Genomic DNA, 20,477 nt, shown 5'->3' with positions numbered 1-20,477 from the left:
TAATGTCCTCCCGGGCTTCGGTTGTGATGCACCATGGAGGTAGGAAGTTAGCCTCCATGTGATGCACAGATAGTAGTTCCCCTCCCCCCTCTAATGAGCACGCAATAACAGAATAATAGCAGGTCTGTTGTCCTTATGGGGTTGTAGAGTAGAGTGGAGAAGTTTCAACCCTTCCCTTTCGCATTTCTCAGACAGTCATCGTAAGTAACACCGCGAATGAAATCAATCTTAGTGAATGCCTTTCAAAGGGGTATTAGCCAATGCAATAAATTATGATGGATTACTTTTGGTACCTATTGAGGCTTGTATATATCATTACCTGCAATTAATTTTTAATATTGCCAGAATCAAAAAAATAAATAAATCCTAGGATTTAAGAATTTTTTAATCTCTTCAATTCCCATTGAAAAATTTAATAAATATTTCCCTGCAGTTAATACATTTAATTTTCTACGTTTTTAGGGTTCCAGGGGTATAGTCAGCCAAATTTGTTTAACAATATAAATTGGATGACATAAAGCAAAACAATGATCTCACAAGCGATATTCGATATGTTATACTTATCAATACCTAAATTTCATACTAATAAGGTTGGCATTACCTAGGTTAAAACTAATGATATAAACATTCTCAATAGCCAAGCATATATAAAATTCTTAAAATTGGATAAAAAACATAAATTTCTTCCCTACCCGATGGCGAAACACACCACAACATGCATTAAATACAAATTGAAGGGAATATTCCCATTGTAATAATCATACTCATTCAGCTTTATAGAGTATTTCTCCCGCCTTTTTAGCGAGCCTTCGTGGTGTAGTGGTCTGCACGCTCAGCGCGTAATTGAGAGGTCCGCGGTTCGATTCCCGGCGAAGGCGTTGCTGATTCTACATCTCACCGAAAAAATCCTACTGTCTCTATAAGCTTTTAATCGCCATATTAAAAATATTTATTCTAATGCTAAATAGCCAGAAATAAAAAAGAAAATGAGGAAATTTTCACAATATACGTAAAATTGTAATATTAGTTAAAAATACAAAACATAATTACACAAAATACATTACAATACAAAAATTAATACAAAAACGTAATATTTGTTAAAAACAACAAATAAAATCTGAAAGCTTTCAGATTTTATATTACGCCCCAAACGGGCATTTTTTAACGTTTTGTTTGCTATCTTTATTTATTAAATATCATGTTCTTCGCACTTAAACCATAAAATTTAATTCAACAGAAATATCGCAAAATAATTTAAAAAGAGCATATCTTTAGAATTCTCGATGCATAATTTTGTGCGCTGGAAATTTAAAAAAAAAAATTTTTTTTTTTTTTTTTTGGTATGGTGTTGCCATTGCTCGCTTTGAAATCGTTGATTTTCTTAATTAAAAATTCATAAATGTTTTACAAAATATAAAATAGATAATAAAATAAATTCTAAATTCCAAATTTCTGTTTTTAGATGCCATATTCGGGTGGAGATGTACGTCATTCAAAATTTGATGGCTGTAGGTAATATTGTTGTATCACAACGCGAGAAACATTCATACATTTATGCAGGCTCTTCATTATTTAATTTTTAAATATAATACAGGGCTCTAAATTTGGTGGCAACAATTTGAAAAGTGATTCAGACTTAAATAATTTTTAAAAACGCAAATAATTTTTAAACGCGAAATGCCAAAACAAATACCCCTTCTGGGATAATGACCTTTATGCTAATAAATTATTAATAGCACGGATGACCAATGGTGAGTATCAATACCAAAAATCATCCGTAAGACAACAAATAGCAATTTAGGATTAAATATATCTTTTCTCGAAAATTTTAGCATTATTTCGATAAATTTAATAACTATTTATGGATATAGTGCAACCGAATTAAACTCAAAAGATCGGATGAGATCGTTTAACATATCTAAATTCAACAAGAGTGTAGTTTAACAATGATTTAATGTAACGGTGTTAATACGATAAATGTATCGACTTCCGATTTTGAATAACGCAATATTGCTCAGCGGAAGCTCGAAAATGTAATCATTTCAGACAATGGCTGTTTCGTATTATAAAATCTTTGCAACCCTGGAAAAGCTTGCGATTGGTTGCATGTTTCAATACGCGCAAAACTGCGTCAAACACTTTGGTAATTAATATGCGATCTTTAAGCGCATATGAGTGTTAATAAAATCTAATGCTTCCAATGAATTAATTTTACTAAACGAATTGTACAGATAAAGATACAGTGTTTGTTAAAAGATATTATACATAAATAGCTTTCCCAGTTTTTTTCATTAGTTCCTATACTATTTTTCCAGACTTATTTCGAATATTTTGCTTCAATATTCTTATATTTATTTAACTATGCATTTTTAAGATGAAAAATGTAATATCGTTGGGGAAGTAGAAACATATTACAAAATAGAAACATCGCAATGATAGTATTTGATAACACGAGAATTACTATAAATTATTTATTCGACAATAAAAGGAATAAAAAATATTTGCTGTTAAGAGACACGACGCTGTATTTATAGTAATAAGCTATATTAATAAAAAAAGTAATAAGATTCTAGATTTGTTTTCACTGTTTAAGATATTTTGAGTGTTTCTTCATAAATTTCATCCTGTTGAATTCAAAGGCATATTTTTTTTTCAGTGTCACTTATCAGTTTTAAGACAGCTATCGAAACATTTCTTGAACAATAAGTGTTCATTAATTTTTTATTTAGGGGGAAGGGGGCAAACTTTTGAAATTAGAAAATTTAACTCATCAGAACTATCTTAAATTTAGATAAATTTAACTACATGTATAAAAATCAATACCTCTGTTAGCCTAAATGGGGAATTTGACCTATTAATTTTGCTTTCGCATTTTACGTTGGTTCACTGTTAAAGTCTGAATCATTTTTCAAATTGTTGCCACCAAATATTAGAGCCCTGCATTACATTTAAAGAAATTAAATAATGAAGAATCTGCATGAAGGTATGTATGATTCTGGCATTGTGAAAAAATAACGGTACCTAGAGACATCAAATTCTGAATAACGTAGTCCTCCACTCAAATACGGGCATTTGAAAATCCAAATTTGGAAAGCGGAATTTGTTTTATTATTTATTTCATATTTTGTAAAACTTTAACTAATTTTTGTTTAACAAATTCAACGATTTCAAAGCGTTCCATTAATATTACCCTCGGAGGCATCTTCAAGCAAGAACATTTTATGCGCAAGGTTTCTTTTTTTGTGATATTGCTGTTGAGCTGAATTTTATGGTTTAAGTGCGAAGAATATGATATTTAGTAAATAAAGGTAACTCACATAACTTTTAAAAAAAACGCCCCTTTGGACGTAATATAAAATCTGAAACCTTTAAGATTTTTTTAAAACTTTTGTGGCGATTTATGTATTTGAAATGAAAAATGGAATAAAAGATAAATGCTAAACTTCTTTTTCAAAACAATAATTCCTCTCTTCAATTACAAAATTCAGCAGATGCATGGTATTGTTCGGTAAGATAATGGTTAGAATTGATAGTAAATGATTTCTCTAATTATTAAAAAAGTGAAAAGATATAAATTAACTTTGATTCGCACTCTACTGATTCGTCTCTACGCGCCTTCCGTGTCTTTTTGCCAAGTGAGACCAAAAATAAACTTTCAGATTTGTGCACCGAAAAATTTGCCTTCTTGCCCGCTGGCGGAATTGTTTGTTTCCGCTTAGAAAATGTAATTTTAATTGTAGAAAATGTTTTAAAATTGTTTTAACTGTATTTGGTGTTTTATTTTTTTATATCTTTCAATTTTTAATATAGATATTTCGAGTTTTTACGTATTTTTACCTAAACGTGAAGTGAGAACTGAATTAATTGAATGAGAAAATGCGTATAATTTAATATTCCGTGCAAGGAAGTCACGTGGTGTAGACATCAGATTTTTTTAATTCTTTGATGCTGCGAATCTCAGCAGCATAAACTCTGTTTTTCAGGTATCCCCAATAAAAGATGTCGAGTGGTTTAACGTTTGAAGAACTGGGTGACCATGATATTGGTCCACCTCTAGCAATTCAACGATCTGGGGATGTTTCATCAAGGAAATCATAGACATGTGTAGCCCAGTGACAGGGGACCCCCTAATGGTAGGAAAAAAGTTTGGTTCCATTTCTTCTAATGAGCGGAACAGCAAACAATCTCAGCATATCGAAGTAAACGTCCGAATTAATTGAAGACTCCGAGAAAGGGAAAATACCAGTCGTGTTGTTATGAGTTCGTGAGCATCAGACAATAACTTTTGGGTTGCCTCGCTCAATTTCCCTTACACAGTGTGGATTTTCTGGACTCTAAATACTGCAGTTATATTGATTAATCTCTCGCGAAAAATGAAATTTTGCTTCGTCCCTGAATACGATTTTCTGAAGAAATTTGATGATCATTACTGATATGTCAAAGAATGTCTACAGAAAATTGTTTAGGAACGACTCGGTTTGATTTGATGACAAATCCACAATGTTTACCCAGACAGTTTCAACCTTTCATGAACAACTTTATGAACAGTTGTTTTGGGAGTTCCTGTCTGGAGGCAGACACGGTAACTGGATTTACTGGAACTGCGCGCAAATACATCTCGAATGAAGGAAACATTTTCATCACTGACGCATGGCCTACCTGCACCTCCTTTATGCAACGCATGCCCGGTCTCTCGAAACTATTTTACGTAAACATGTTTTAAGGGGACTCATACACCTTAAACCCCTCATGATCTTCGAATATGTGACTGTTGCAAAAATTGGGATATTTTATTTATTTTAAAAGCAATTACTTCCAACGTTTTACAGCTGACTACATAATATAGCTGCTTTGGAAACTAGTAACCAGAAAGTTTGTGTTGCCACAAATGTTTTTGTAATTTCATCCTCTTTGTGGCAAAATATTTCGCCATGTTTCCACCTTGCGCGCATGATATTTTAAAAATGGCTAATGGTACATACTTAAAATTTGATGGAATTCTTTATATGGGCACTATTTTCTAACTGAACCAACAATCTGATGAATATTTTAATATTGAAAAATTTTATGGACGAAAACATTAAAAAATTTTTTAATAAAATACATTTTATAAACTCAACTCCAAATAAAATAAAAATTTAACATGAAATTTTTAGAATTTTAGGTTCACGGTAGTTTCCAAATGTTATAAAAGCTATATATTATATATGGAATTAAATTATGAAACAGAATGTTTTAAACCGTGCGCGCAAGTTGGAAACATGACGAAAAATGTTGTCACAAAGCGGATTAAATTATAAAAATATTTGTGCCAACACAAACTTTCTGATGACTATTTCAGAAAGCAACTATATTGTATAGTCAGCTGTAAAAATTTGGTAGTAATTCCTTTTAAAATAAATAAGTTATCCCAATGCTTGCAACAGTTACCTATTCGAACATCTTATGGGTTTTAAGGTGTACGAGTCCCCTTAACTGATTGGTCTGTTGGGGAAGGCTTATTAAATTCATGCTGGAATCGCTTCTGAACTGTTTTCGGAGATTTCGTTTCCCATAATTAGAGAACGCATATTGCTTTTTCTCCGCATGACGCCATTTTGTTTGTAAACAAACAAGATACATGTTGCCGTTCCCCAAAATTAGAACAAATGAAATTCTTTGACCTAAAGATTACATCGATATAAACTGCTGAACACCCTGTAGAATGGGGAACACATATTAGAATCAATAAGTATAAATGGATCATAAAACCATTCAATTTAGTATGCGCAATTTTTTTTTTTCGGCAAGAGAATTTAAACAATATTTTAGCATTCAAAAAAAGGCAGTTGCATATTTGCATGCTAGTATGTTTCGTAAGATGAATGAATTGGTTTTAAGAGTGAATTAAAATAAAGCGAGATTAATGTGAAATATATCCCCATATGATCAGATTAAGATTTTCTTTCAAGAATAAAGATACACTATCTAACAATGACTGTATTTACCGTATCTCCCAGCTACTGCATAATAAAACGAGTAGTTAATAAACAGTATATTTTTTAACAATCTTATTATATTTTATCATTGAAAAGAGTGTTCTTAAAGATATTTCTTATTTCTTGTTTGAAGTGCATGAAAAATGGCATAGAAAAGAAGAAAATAATTTTTTAGTGTGCCACCAAACTTGAAGCATGTAAATATAGCGTTCGACACAAACAAACGACATTTTGCCAAAATCCTGGTTCGGTAATTAATATTTGACGACTAACAGTAATATGACCACTGTTCGACAGTCTCGCTTGTTATTTTTTCCGTACAGTGTTGCGATTGCTCGCTTTGAAATCGTTGAGTTTCTTAATCAAAAATTCGTTAAAATTTTACAAAACATGAAATATATAACAAAACAAAAAGAAGAAAAAAATCTGAAAGGTTTCAGATTTTAAATTATGTCCAAAGGGGAGTTTTTTTTTTTAACGTTTTGTTTGTTACCTTTATTTATTAAATAAAATAGCATGTTCTTTGCATTTAAACCATAAAATTTAGTTCAACAGCAATGTCGCAAAATAATTTTAAAATGAAATAAATAAATAAATTTTTATCTTTAGAATTTTCGATACACAGTTCCGCGCGCTGGAGATAAAATTTTTATTTATTTATTTTTTTTCCCCCGTAGAATGTTGCTATTGCTCGCTTTTTAAAATCGTTGAGTTTGTTAATCAAAAATTCGTTAAAGTTTTACAAAATTTGAAATCGATAATGAAACAAATTCCAAATTTCAAATTTGGGCTTTCAGATGCTCATATTCGCAGTAGGATTACGTCATTCAAAATTGGATTGACTGTTGTTTTATCACAATGCGAGAACCATACGTACATTTATGCAGATTCTTCATTATTTAATTTTTTTAAATATAATACAGGACGATAGCATTTGGTAGCGACGATTGGAAACGTGAAACAGCCTTTTAAAGTTTTAAACGCAAAATCGCAAACCGAAAACAATAGTCCTTCAGGGTGTGTGTGTGTGATTATGGCAAAGCATCGAGGGCTATCTGCCTAAGAGGAGGGATGCCTTCGTGGAGGACTTTCTAAGGGAAACTGGCTCGTATACACGTTACACATGGGGAAAACCACGAAAACGCCCATGCAGCCAGCCCGTTAGCGGGATTCGAACCTCGGGTCGAACTACCAGTGTTTAGCGACTTTACCGCTCGGCCGCTGCTAGGCCCTAATAGTCCTTCAGGGACAAAGCCCCTTTGGACTAAAAACAAATTCGAAATTCAAAATTCGGGTTTCCAAGTGAACATGTTCGGTTGGAGGATTACGTAATTCAAAATTTGATGGCTCTAGGTACCATCGTTTTTTCACAATGCTAGAAATATGCCTACATTCATGCACATACTCCTTTATTCAATTTCATTTAAAATAACACAGGACGATCATATCTGATGGCAACAATTTGAAAAGTGATTCAGCCTTTTACAGTGATTCAACGCAAAATCTCGTTTCGAGACTAATAGCCCTTCTGAGCTAACCCTCCTTAGGAGTAAAAAAAACAGTATTCTACTTTTAAGTTTATTTACCTACAACGATGAAACTGTTTATTTACCTACGACCATAACCAAGTAAGAAATCCCTGCTCTATTTAGCTTCCTTTTTAGGTGTCTAGAATAGATACTATTCACTCGAAAGCAAGATCATATTTTTTTAAAATCAAATAGAAAACACTGTGGCATTGTCACTCTCGTTTAAAGTTTAAATACTAAAGGAAGGCAATTATAAAGTCAAAAGAGACTTCAATTTATTTTCTTTTTATGGGTTACTTAAAACGAATGCCTTCTGCCACCAGAAAATGAAAATAAAATTCGCTCATGAATAATTTATTATTTTGCCACGCAAAACTGGTCATGATCCATAACTCTCGGGAGCGACGTCTGCTAATTAACTAGTGATCACGACAGGTAGATTCGAATAATCTTATTCTTTTTTTCAAATTTTCAAATCGGAAAATTTTTCTGTGACTTGAATTTTTGATGAGTGTTTTCAGAAGTCATAATGATAAATTAACAAATTACTATTTGGAGTAAATAAATCTTCATTCAGAATTTATTTTCATAATAGGGTGATTAATGAATTGGAAAACTCTCTGACATAACATTCAAACGATGTAAGGTTCAAAATTCATCAAAAGCTCTAAAAATAAGGAAAAACAAGATAACTCTCACCATCTAAAAGTAATAGATATCTTGGTTTATTTATATTATAAAAGTTCGCTTTTTTTTATATGAGGGAACTGTAGAAAACATTCACTGGTTTCAATCACTTTTTGTTAAGCATTGATATCGCAAGATAACCTCAACAATTATCTTAATGGATAACTGATAATTTATATTATATTAGAAAAGGCAAAGAAGGGAAAAGAAATCTGTGTCGGATGGACGCACTCAGCTGATCAATGTTTACGTTTACAGAGTATTAAGTTTTGCCATATATTTTTTTTTTAGCCCAATAGAGCAGTTTGCACGGAAGGGCTATTAATTTCGTTTTGGTATTTGCCGTTGGTTTACCATAAACGGCATTTCACTTTTCAAATTGTTGCAACCACGTATTAGAGCCCTGCATTATATTTAAAGAAATTAAATAATGAACAGTCTGCATGAATGTATGTATGTTTCTCGCACTGTGAAAAAACAACGGTACCTAGAGACATCAAATTTTGAGTAACGTTGTCCTCCACTCGAATAGCTGGAAGTCCAAACTTGGGATTTGTTTTATTATCTACTTCACATTTTGTCAGATATTATTAAAGAATTTTTGATTAACAAACTCAACGATTTCAAAGAGAGGAATAACAACACTGTACAGAAAAAAAAAAAAAAAAAAAAAACATTATCTCCAGCGCGCGAAACTGAGTATCGGAAGTTCTAAAGATATGCTTTTTTAAAATTATTTTACTATACTGCTGTTGAACTGAATTTTATGATTTACTTGCGAAGAACATGATATTTAATTAATAAAAAAACGCCCCTTTGGCCGTATCCAAAATCTGAAAGCTTTCAGAATTAATTAATTAATTTTTTTATATATTCGCTACACTATTTGTCTTTGGGATGTAACTTGTGAAGATATGCGGATTTGCCTGGGATATTTTCACCTGTAAATATTATTTCAGCTTGGAGTGGTACAAAAGAACAAATTTGGGGTTAATTTTTTGCTCTTTATTCATATTTATTCGCAAAGTTTATGTGAACTGTTAACACACAGAAATACAAATTTAGTACCTGAAAGCACTAGAAAGTATCAAAATGTTTAATTTAATTATTCATTGTTGTTTTGAAACTGAAAATGGCAACGATTTGTAAAGCAATTTAAAATGGAATCCTAAGTTTAAAACTTTTGTTTTGAAAAATAATTAAAACATAATTTTTACATGAATTGGGAAATTTTAAGATTCCAGTAATACAAACACGCTTAGAAATTATAACGCTTATTAATCATGTCATGAGCTTTATTATGATGATTTGCTTCCCATGAACTGTTTAAATGTTAGTTTTAAACAATATGAGAGATGAATGAGCTTTAAGACATGAGTTACCTATTTTAGTTATTTAGTCACTGTTACTTTAATTGTGATTTATTACTTATTTTAAGAGAATCCATGCTTACTAGTAATTAAATTAATCCCAATAGTTATCTTGAACCATCTTAACGAGAATAACAACAAATATCTTAATAGATTACGATGATTCTAGCAATTATCTTAACAGATAATTGATAATATCTTAGTAGACAGCTAAGATAATCATAAGAATTATCTTAGACAATCTTTCGATAATAATCACAAATGACGTTACAGATAACTGCTATGATTATCTCACGATGATCTCAAATTATCTTAATGATATTTTTAAAATGTAGAAGTTTGATTATTATTATCTTATGGCAAGCATAATAAGCATCTTCCGCTTATTTTAAAAGGAGTGGAATTATTTAGATTATAGCAAAGAATATCTGCCTAATGGAAGAGCGGACTTCGTAATAAACTTTTTAAGGGAAGCTGACTTATTCGCTTTACAGTGGGGGGAAAACCACAGAAAGCTCTTTTCTTGGAATCGGAACTTTGGCTGAACTGCTAGTGTTCAACGATTTAACCGCTCGGTCTTTAGTAGGCATTTCTTCCGCTTATTTGAAAGGTTAAGATAAGGACACTGTTGAAAATCTGAAACCAATGAATGAAAACCCAGTCAGTTATGAAACAGTTATGAAAAAATAACTGTTTTAAGGCGTTGGTTTCAAGAAGGCTACGTAATACTATATAAGGTGTTTGAAAAAAATATGGCTATATGTTTTATTTCCTTAAATGCTGATCATAAACATGCACTTTTAGTTACGATGGAAAATAGTTTCAGCGCTGGGCAGAAAGGGACAGGAAGATTCAGTTAATAACACAATTCAGAACACAAAATTTACCTTTTGTGTGGTCCCTGAGCAATAAAAAAAGCACAATTTATATATATAAAAAATCATTATGAATAAATAAATTAAACGCAACGTGTTCCACACATTTATATGGGGATGTTATATAAATTCATAGTTTCACGGGCACGGCTACTGTTTAGCGCTATATTCAACACCCATTCATTAATTACCAAAAATATGTAAATTTGTTTTGCAGTTTCTCTAAAAATCTTATCGAGAAAACGCTTTGTCCATTAAGGTACTCAACTTTCTTGTATTTAGCTTATTCAAGGTAATCAATATTTTATTAGTTGGACCTTTTACTCTACGCAAACTATATAAAAAGTTAAAATCTCTCTTCAATGCTGAAACTGTTTTTAAAAATATTTTGCACCCTATTTTGAGAAAGTTTGTGCTAGAAGTTGCATGTCTAGTATCAGTATTAAGAAATAAAGCTTTTACCTGTTCTTTTCGAACAGCGTGTCCCAGATACATACAAAAATACAACACACACTTTTTGCAATAAAAATATCATCAATTGAAAGCTTCCGTTTAAATTTACAAAACATGAAGAAGTAGCTTGGACGAAATAAGAATATGCTTCGAATAAGAATTCACGGTTTTTGGTTAATGAAAAAGGTTCAAAAAATAGATCTTTAAAAACCTGTATATTTTAACGGACCAGCATTAGATTTCAAGGGTTTTTTTTTATCGCATATCACTGCATACAAATAATTTGTACAATAAATCTCCTCTTCAGTCACATTAGGGATTTCAAAGTTTATATCTTAAAACTCATTTCCTAAGATAGAAATACTTCTAAATTAACATTTAAATGAATTCAAGAAATCTACAACTCGTTTTAGAAGAAATCTGATTTTCAAAAAGCTTTTAACTGCTAATAAATTATTCAGCTGACAGTAGGTTATTTAATTTTCCAGTTCATTTGAAGCAATCATCCCTGGAAATATGGTGGTCATATCAGGCTGATGGAATCCCATGCTGGTGGATCCGTGAACAAATCCATAATTAGACAAAGATGTTTATTACTGTAGAGCATTTTCTGCACTAGGTATGCAAAATCTGAAGAGCCGGATGTTCTTTTGAGAGGCTGTTGGTAGGAAAAGAGAGGATACGAGAGCTTTAATTTCAGAAGATCCACTGACCAAAACTAAGAAGGAACTTAACGCAGATAGTCTAGTTATTTAATTTGAATTAAAGTATGCAATCCAATCGATTTGATGAAAGGAAAATCACTGCAAGATTTCTTGTTGCAGGGTTTCAGAAGTTTGAAATCTCTCAACTAGGATACGCTAGTAAACCTCAAACCACGAAAGTAAATTCTCGTTGTTACTTGAGCATGTTTGTTTGGACATTTTTGATATTACGTTTTTTCTTCGTGAATTAATGATTAATTAGATATATTCGCTCTAAAAAAGAAATCCGAAATCTATGAAGATAAATTCCTGAAAATTATTTTGGATGGTTAGGAAGAAATTGTTTCTTCTAAATAATTATAATGAAGCTTAAAACTATTCACCTAATCATAATTTGTTTGAAGTAATGTTTCGAACAATTGGAACATCCACTGTCGCGAGCTCATATAAACCGAGTTTACATCTAGATATGCAGTTAGTAGTTCTTGTTAGAAATTCTTTTGGAAAAAAAAAAAAAAAAAAAGCTTTAAATATTTACAAAAATTAGTATATAATTCAATTTATAATTACAGTGAATATTCTTTAAATTTATTAAAAATAAGAAATGATTCAAATGAAGAATATTTTTAAGCAGAAGCGTTTTCATATTTCCAAATTTAGAAAGTAAAAATCATTGCCTGGGCAATGCAGCGATAAACCGATTTTGAAATTTCAATGTAGCTATAGCACCCCCCCCCCCAGTGGCGGGCTCTAGTTGTTTATAAGCGTTGGCGAGTACTAATGCCGGAAGCCGTGGTCTCTTTATTATGGAGGCATCTAATAGGTGGGACACCATTGCCTCCTATGGAAGGACGGACAAATTACATCCATGCCTTCACCGGGATTCAAGCCCGGATTCTTCGGTACGACAGTCAGAGTCAGTAACCACTTTCCTGTCTGGGAGGCATATATAAGATATTACTTTCTATATTTTTCATTACAACATTACTTTTAATTTTTAACTATGGAATTTCTTATCATCAATTTTCAATCTAGTAATCGGTGATCTTTATAATTACTTTATAAAGTTATTATTTAAATTAACCAAGTATTTATAATTTGAGCTTTTACTGTAACTTCTCCTTTCTGCTCCTCACCAGAATGTAAATGAGGTTAGGCAGTATTTAAACTGAGGTTTTGGGATTGTAAGACAAACAGTGTTTCTGTCCTGCGCGTGCACGTTACGTTTAGTTCCTGCCAGCTCTGATAAGTTGTAATTATTCGATTTTGCGTTATGGCTGTCGACACTTAAATTTGATAAGCTGGTAGAGTTACTGAGACAGCTTTGAGTATATTTAAACGGCGCAATGTTTGACTACTATTTCACGTTTATTTTGAATTTGACTGTTCGTTTAGTTACATTACCACAAGTTGTGGTTGATTTTGTTAGCACAAGAAAGTGAGTTTATGTTCTGTGAGAAAGTTCTGTTTAAACAGAAAGTTTATTTAAACCTTTCTTTGACTTTGGCGTTACTTCAGACATAGCAATAATTCGCTTCGCGTTCGCTAGGGGTTTTTAATTGATTAACCCTGGCCAGACCAAAGAAAGCCTCATAACTTTATTTTGCAAAGTATCTTGTAAAGTTCCTTTATGTTAGTTATTTTAAGTTTTGGATCATTGCTGTCACATCTTCCTTCTGTTTTCCAGCCAGAATTCAAATCAGTTCGCTTATATTTTTAAGGTGAGGTTTTTACAATAAGACAAAGCGTATTCTGCCTCTCAAGGCTACGTTACTTAGGTTGCTAAATCAGATAAGATTTGTAATCTTCGGCTTTGTTTTATAATTTCCGATAGTTGAATATTCACGCCGGTTATGTTTTGAGCCAACTTGGCGATAATTGATCTAAGTAGCCTTTGGTTACTAGCTTCTTTGAATTAAATTTTACATTCGACTTACTGTTACTTTAAATTATCGCTCCACAAGTGATTGGCTGAGTTGTAAGCACCAAGTGTACCATCTGTTCTTATTTAGTTCTAAATAAAGGGTCTTTTTCTCCCTTCTCAAGTTTCAGTTGTTATAATAGCGATAATTCGCTGCCAGCCTATCTAAAGTTTGGATACACTTTAGGATAGCAAAAACAATTACTAAACTTTATATCCTTCAAACTTAATGGAAGACAACAATTATGTGAAAGGCTATGCTAAGTTTTGCACGCTAGTCATGCTAAATATATATTGCTCTAGCTTTTCTACTCCTAAAAATTTAAATAACAGAGTTCGTTAATAGCATTTTAAGACTCCTCTGGTTAATTTTAAGAGCGATGGACTATTTAAATACTCACAAGTCAAACTAATCCGGGGGGGGGGGAGAAGACCACTGCCAATTCGGAGAGAAAATTTGGAGAAATTTTGAACATTTTTAAGCAAATGAAAAATTAATGAGAAGTTTTGTTAACTGTAACACTATTCATTAGTGCGTCAAAGGAAGTTTGAGGAAATGATAAAATGGTTCATAAAGAACTTAACTGAACACACCTTAACATACGCTTTGCCTTCTAATAATTATTTTAAAAAATTTATAGAAATTAGAAAGAAAAAGATAAATGGTAAGACAGAGAACCTTCAGTGCAAACGAATTTTTACAATAAATAAAATAGTATTTTCTTTTAGCTAAAAGCATAATAGAACTGAAATGGGAACTAATAATAGTAAGGTTTGCTAATTTACCTTATTTATAATAAAATCAAGTACAGTAGAAAATATGTTTTCCAAATATTTAAATATACAAAAATAAATGATAACACATTACATCTGATGAATGAAGGGTCCTGAATATAGAATATCGCATACAATGGAAGCCAGGAATTTTATTTATAATCCATCTAAATAAAACTGAAGTTTTATGTAAAAAAAAAAAAGTATACAATTTTTATGGATAAATTTTGAATTTTAACTATCACACAAAGCTATTCTACATATTTTCAATACGTGTTTATTCATAGGTTTTTAACTTTCATAAACTTTTAAGGAAATCAACTATTTCTTGAGAAATACTGAAAACATTCATACAAACATATAATTGTTGTTGCAGTAGAAATAACTCCACTAAACATTGCATACTTGAAATTTCGCATACAAAGAAGCTAATCAAGATCTTGTATAAAAAAACAGGTCACGATAAGGCTATTATTTAAAAGACGTTCATTCCTCAAAAATACAAGTGTTATTTTGAGAAAATAATGAAACAGCCAATAAAAAATTTGTATTTAAAATTCATAAAGAAGAATGAAACTTGCAGGAATCAAAAGTTATGCCTTTCTTATTAATTTTTTTCATATAAAAAATAAGAAATTAAAATTAACCTATTTGTTGCAACATCATCAACATCATATTTCGGCACTTTGTTTTATACTTGACGACTCCTTGGCCACCTCCATTGGACAGGAATACCTTTAATTCTAATGCAAGTTCTTAGAATCAAAAAGGAATTGTTATCTCGTATATAGTTGCTTTAAAATTTTTTCAGAAGTTCCAAGTCGGTAGAAACTATCCTCTATCACACTCATTACAGCTACTAATATTTGCACGAATTATTATAGACTTTCCCTAGACGTTGTATATAATATGGAGAAGAATTTCACTTTTTGCCAATAACATATGTATTAAATATATATATTTATAAAGAAAAACAATAGGTGTGCTTGAAATCCAAAATCTTTACACAAATAAATATGAAGAGCAACACGTATTTATTGGAAGATTGGGAACAGCTCAATGTATAATGCTTTCAGTTTAGATTAAAATATATGTATTAGGCTAAGTAATTTTAGATATATTGGAGGGTTTAAGATGCTGTTAAAAACAACATAGATTGAATATTGTTTTACGGATTTCGTTATGTATTTAGAGAGAAACATGTCTGGCTCCAAGCATACGAACACTGGCAACCACCTTGCTGCTGAATTTTCTGAATATGTATGCTTAATTGCTCCGTGAAGTTTTAATAGATTATTAATAAATATAAGTAAGCTTTGAATTAATAATATGCTTCAGTAAAATGGTGAGCCAATCGTGTTGATCACTATGGCTCCGAAGATGCTAGAACCAAGCCCGTAAAAAGCTTTGCCAACTAAATAATTGAAAAAAAAATTTCCAGTGCTTTTAAGTGCAACATGAGCATTAATTTGAACATGTATATATTTTTCAAATTGCCTTGCTTAATTCCTTGACATATACCAGTAAAGAAGACAAACATTAATCGAAGCGGATTTTCCAACTATATTGCATGAACTTTGTATCGGCTCTTCAAGGAACTACCATTGCATTTAAAGTGCTAAAACCGAGCTCGCAAAAAGCTTTGCCAACTAAATAATTGAAATTGGCTGGCAAAGCTTGAATTGAAAGCAAAGCAATAATTGAATTTAGTTGGCAATCTAGTATTACATCGAAAAGGCTAGCACCGAGCCCGCAAAAAGCTTTGCTGACTAAATAATTGAAAAACAATTTTTCCAGGTCTTTTAATGGCAACATGATCATTAATTTAAACATTTATACATTTTTGAAATTGTCTTGTTTAATTCCTTGAGATATACCAGTAAAAAAGGGAGGTCAAAGGGGAGGGTACATCAACATTCAAATTATAGTTGCCATCTAAGCATAGAACTTCATAGATTCTAAGAAATGAAGATTATTCCAGAGTCATGTGTTTTTTGAAGCTAAATGTTTATTCTAGAATTTTCCGCCAGTGTTTTGTTAGAAATGAAAATAAGATAAATGCATTAATATATTACGGCACATTAATATTAACATTAATGACAGGTATTAAATTACAGGTTTTGCATTAAAATCTTCTTAACAATTAAATGCAATGAAAAATGATTCCTTCAATTAAATAAAATATTTTACGTTTTAAGTATCGAAATGTCTCATGAAGTATTAAGTTGAGAACGTTGATTAAGTATTAAGTTGAGAACGAAGATACCTTAACCCTTAATGCTTAAGTTCACTTGTTATTCGTAAAGATTATTATTATAAATGGAATTCCCTAATTGCTGAAAAATTCTATCCATCTTTACTGAGCTAATTAATTAAAAAGTTATTTGCTATTATATTTCTAAGATTGATTATGTCAGTAGTTCGTCTCTGAAACTCACATAGCAGAAATCTAGAAAGAACATGTAAAATGTAACTTAACAATTACAACTGGAATTCATATTGTCTGAAACTGTAAACTACACATTTTAAATTCTTAAAGAATATAAGTACTGATTGCAGCAAAACTATGAGAAGCCTAATTCTATGCAAATACAAAATATTTACATCCGACCCACGCATGAATATATCCCCCTGCCTCGGGTAGTCGGGACGATATATATCATTCATACAAACTAACAACAGTGAACTACTAATTCACATGATTTCATTGACAAAACGATTCGGTTTAATTATCTGTGTTATTAACTATGACATAATTCTGAAGATTATCAGATTGGTGTTCGATTTTTCATCTTTCGGTTTAAATTAAATGGAATTTTATTTCTTTTAGTAACTTTCCCTTTGGAAAAGCTTATTTAACAATGTACAGATGCGGATATATTTAGTTAAAATAATAACATAATTTGAATGTTTAAAATACAAATGCAAAGGCAGAATGCAAATGTAATTCCAAGTACAAGCCCCAAATATTTTTTAGTATTAATTTGTATTTAAGTTGCTTTAATTTTCTTTAGAAAAGCGCTTTAGAAAAGCGGTACATAAGGAAAATAACGTTATAGAAATGAAGACCTTGAACTTGCTTGCTTTTTCGAACTGAAATATTTGTTTAATACGAATACATTAACTGGAGCAAAATTAATAGGCATTGAAACTTTTTAATATTTTAAAAGGTTTACATTAATAATTTTAATTATGAGCCTTTTTGTTTGTTTTAATGCCGATAACATGCGAGTAAATTTTGGCCAAAATGAGCATAATTGTTTACTTTAAAACTATTAGTATAGCACAAAATACAACTATTTTTCGTTTAGTTTAAAAATAAATTATAACTTCTTCATTACACAATTTATATTATGTAATTTTCAATTACGTAACATGAATTATTTAATTTATTGTTATAAAAATTTTGTTCAGCTGCTACATTTCAATCAATTTCAGTAAGTTCAGTTTTAGTTATCGTCTATAGGCTGCAGTAAAAGATAACTAAGAAGTGCAAAATGTTTAGCTTCAGCATTCATAAAGATTCTAATTTTGTACCCTATTTTTATTTTCTTCATTTAATGAAGTATTTTTTAAAACAAATATATGCTGTAAATATAATCAGTTACATAATTCTAACTGTGATGGAAGTACATTTCTAACCAACGTATAATCAATCTATTCAAGTAAAAAAACTTACCAGCCGCTGATGCAAATCTGTCCCTCCAAAGTGCTTGACTCTGCAAGACATTAGGCCAGTAAATATGAGGTCGTCCAGGCAAATCCCCAAGACCCAGCTTCGGGCCCCCGAAGTACATACCTGCACCCATCCCGAGACTGAGTCTGGGCAATGCACTCAGAGTTCCCAGCGTTGGAGCCGAAGTGGCCACCGGCCGCCCCAGGATATCGTTTATACCGTGGGGCGTCCCCGAGGAACAGGTCGGTGTCAAGGGAGAAGGCTTGAGGGCCTGGCTGCTGGGATAAGGCGTTACCCCATTGGGTTTCATGTCCGCCATGGAATGTAAAGCCGCCAGAGGCGGATTTCCCAGCAGAAAGTTCTGTCGGGATGCTTCCATGTTGATGTTAAGCATGGACAGCATGGAACTTGCCGCCGTTGTCGCTGGCGTGTTGAACTCCAACATGACTTTTAAACAACCGCACCGGAAAACTGATTTAAGTGCGGCAATGAGTGTGTTCCTTGTGGAGTTAACTGAACGTGAGAAAGATCTTCGATTAAAAGAATAGGAGGATCATTGGTCTCTTGATGCGAACCATAACTGCAGCGAGCAAACAAACAAAAAAAGCGAGCAAGAGGGGGGGGGGAGGCAAAAACAATTTTATGGAGTTTCGAAAACTTTACTCCTCTATTGCCCGCGAAGAGCTTGAAGAAACTAGGTGCCAAATACCAATGACGGGGCAATGAGGAAAACGACGTAAAGAGTCCTCTAGTCGATGTGGGCGGGATTTCACTCGCGTCTCGTATTGGATGATGGTTTCTCGCTCTAGTCCAATGGGAAGGCGCGGTAGCTCGCCGAAGTGTCGGAACAATGACAAGGGGTGGGGATGTGGCAGTGGCGGTTTATGCTATCATTCTGGACAGGAGAAATTGCGCCTAATGAACCATGGGGACACTCAATAAAAACCCTCTCCGGTTGTCGCGTGGCTCCCCAATCACGTGACTATACCTCCCTTTTTTCTGTCTGTAGATCTTGCCTGTATGGTCCCGTAAGATAAGGATTGAAAAACTTCTTGCTTTTGTTCGTTTCCAACAAATTCAGCAAACGTGTATAGATTAAAAGGGAAACAATGATATGAAGCAGTAGCAGAGAGTTAAGCTGCCATTTCATAACTGTAATCAATGTGTGCGTGGTGGTAGATTAGGGTCATGTAATCCCCTCTTTTCTTTCGGATTTTACTCGTCAGCTTTGAACCATCATTAAAGATCAAACGCTTTTATAATCGAGTCGATGCGCATAATGGAATTGTCTTCATTTAATAATAATAATAATAATAACAATAACTAAAAAAGATCAATTTACAGGCTTTTTTATCTTTATTTCTTAATTTTTTTCTTTAAAATTTGTTTTGGCCTGGTATATGAAATGATAACTCTTTCTTTCGATTTTCGCCAAACGTATTGTTAACCGAAATTTGAAAAGCAGTTGCAGGAAATAAGAATTTTATAAATAAAAAAACACGATTTTCCCCAAAAGCTGGAAATTTCGATAAAGATTATTTATATATAGATATATGTTTATAGGCAGATAGATTTATTTACGGATATCGATAGGTGCATTGAAACAACACAATTCATTAAGTGTTATCTAGATATAGTTTTCGTATGAAAAGTTAAAATATATGCAACATTCAAAAATCAGTTAATTGCTGTAACTTATAATGAGTGAACATGTAATGTGAAATATAAGTTTGAATTAATATTATGTTTAAAAAGTACAATGTATTTAATTTTACTGATATTTAGATAATTAAAAAATAGAATGCGATATTACCGAGGTTGAGCAACATTTGATACTGAATATAAAGTAGCACATGTGACTACATTTTCAGCTCCTTTACCCAATTTTAAAAGATCTTACGATAGTTGCAAAAACTAATCTTTGCAGTTATCAATCTCAGTTGTCTGACAATTGTCAACACAACACTAATCTTTGTTGTTATCAACAAAAACTAATCTTTGCTGTTATCAATCTCAGTTGTCTGACAATTGTCAACACAACACTACGACATTCATTGTATCAAAGAGGCAAACGCGCCAGTCGTTGGCAAGAACCTTGCTCAATTCGCCCCCCCCCCATTTTGAGAGAGACTACCTCCGAGGGGGGAGACCGGTCAGAGGGTCTCTCATCCCTCTTTCCCTATCACCAACCTCTAGAGAAGATTTACGGCTCACCGCATATTTAAAGTGCCCTTATGCCGCATAGACACTATACACACTACATATGCCTTCTCTGGGATTCAAACCCGGGCGCTTCGGTGTGGCAGTCAGAGTCACCAAGCACTGTCCCCGTTGGGCGGCAAACTAATCTTTGAAATATATCAAGAAAATTAATTTACATATAAATTACAAACGTCTTTAGTAATGTCAAGCGTTGTTTTATTTCAAAAATAACAATTGTTTTACGATTTGAATGTTAGGAGTTACTTATAAGTAAAAACTTTTCATCTTAATTATAGAATACGATTAGT

General features: G+C 32.2%; 1 protein-coding gene across 1 annotated transcript in view; it reads right to left on the bottom strand.

Moving 5' to 3' along the window:
- LOC118200298 (homeobox protein Nkx-6.2-like) overlaps positions 1–18,652 on the bottom strand; it is a 91,510-nt gene extending 72,858 nt beyond the window's left edge. The window contains exon 1 of the mRNA XM_035372250.2: positions 17,971–18,652. Within this exon, the coding sequence (XP_035228141.1) occupies positions 17,971–18,412 (442 nt within the window). The 5' untranslated portion in view covers positions 18,413–18,652. The remainder of the gene's footprint in view (positions 1–17,970) is intronic.
- Between the last annotated feature and the right edge of the window lie 1,825 nt (positions 18,653–20,477).

The sequence above is a fragment of the Stegodyphus dumicola genome, chromosome 7 (assembly GCF_044657685.1).
Source record: "Stegodyphus dumicola isolate Sdum_Otavi_A_Nest chromosome 7, ASM4465768v1".
Taxonomy (NCBI): domain Eukaryota; kingdom Metazoa; phylum Arthropoda; class Arachnida; order Araneae; family Eresidae; genus Stegodyphus; species Stegodyphus dumicola.
The sequence above is the reverse complement of the archived record's forward strand: the minus strand, read 5'-3'. Positions and strand labels throughout refer to the sequence as shown.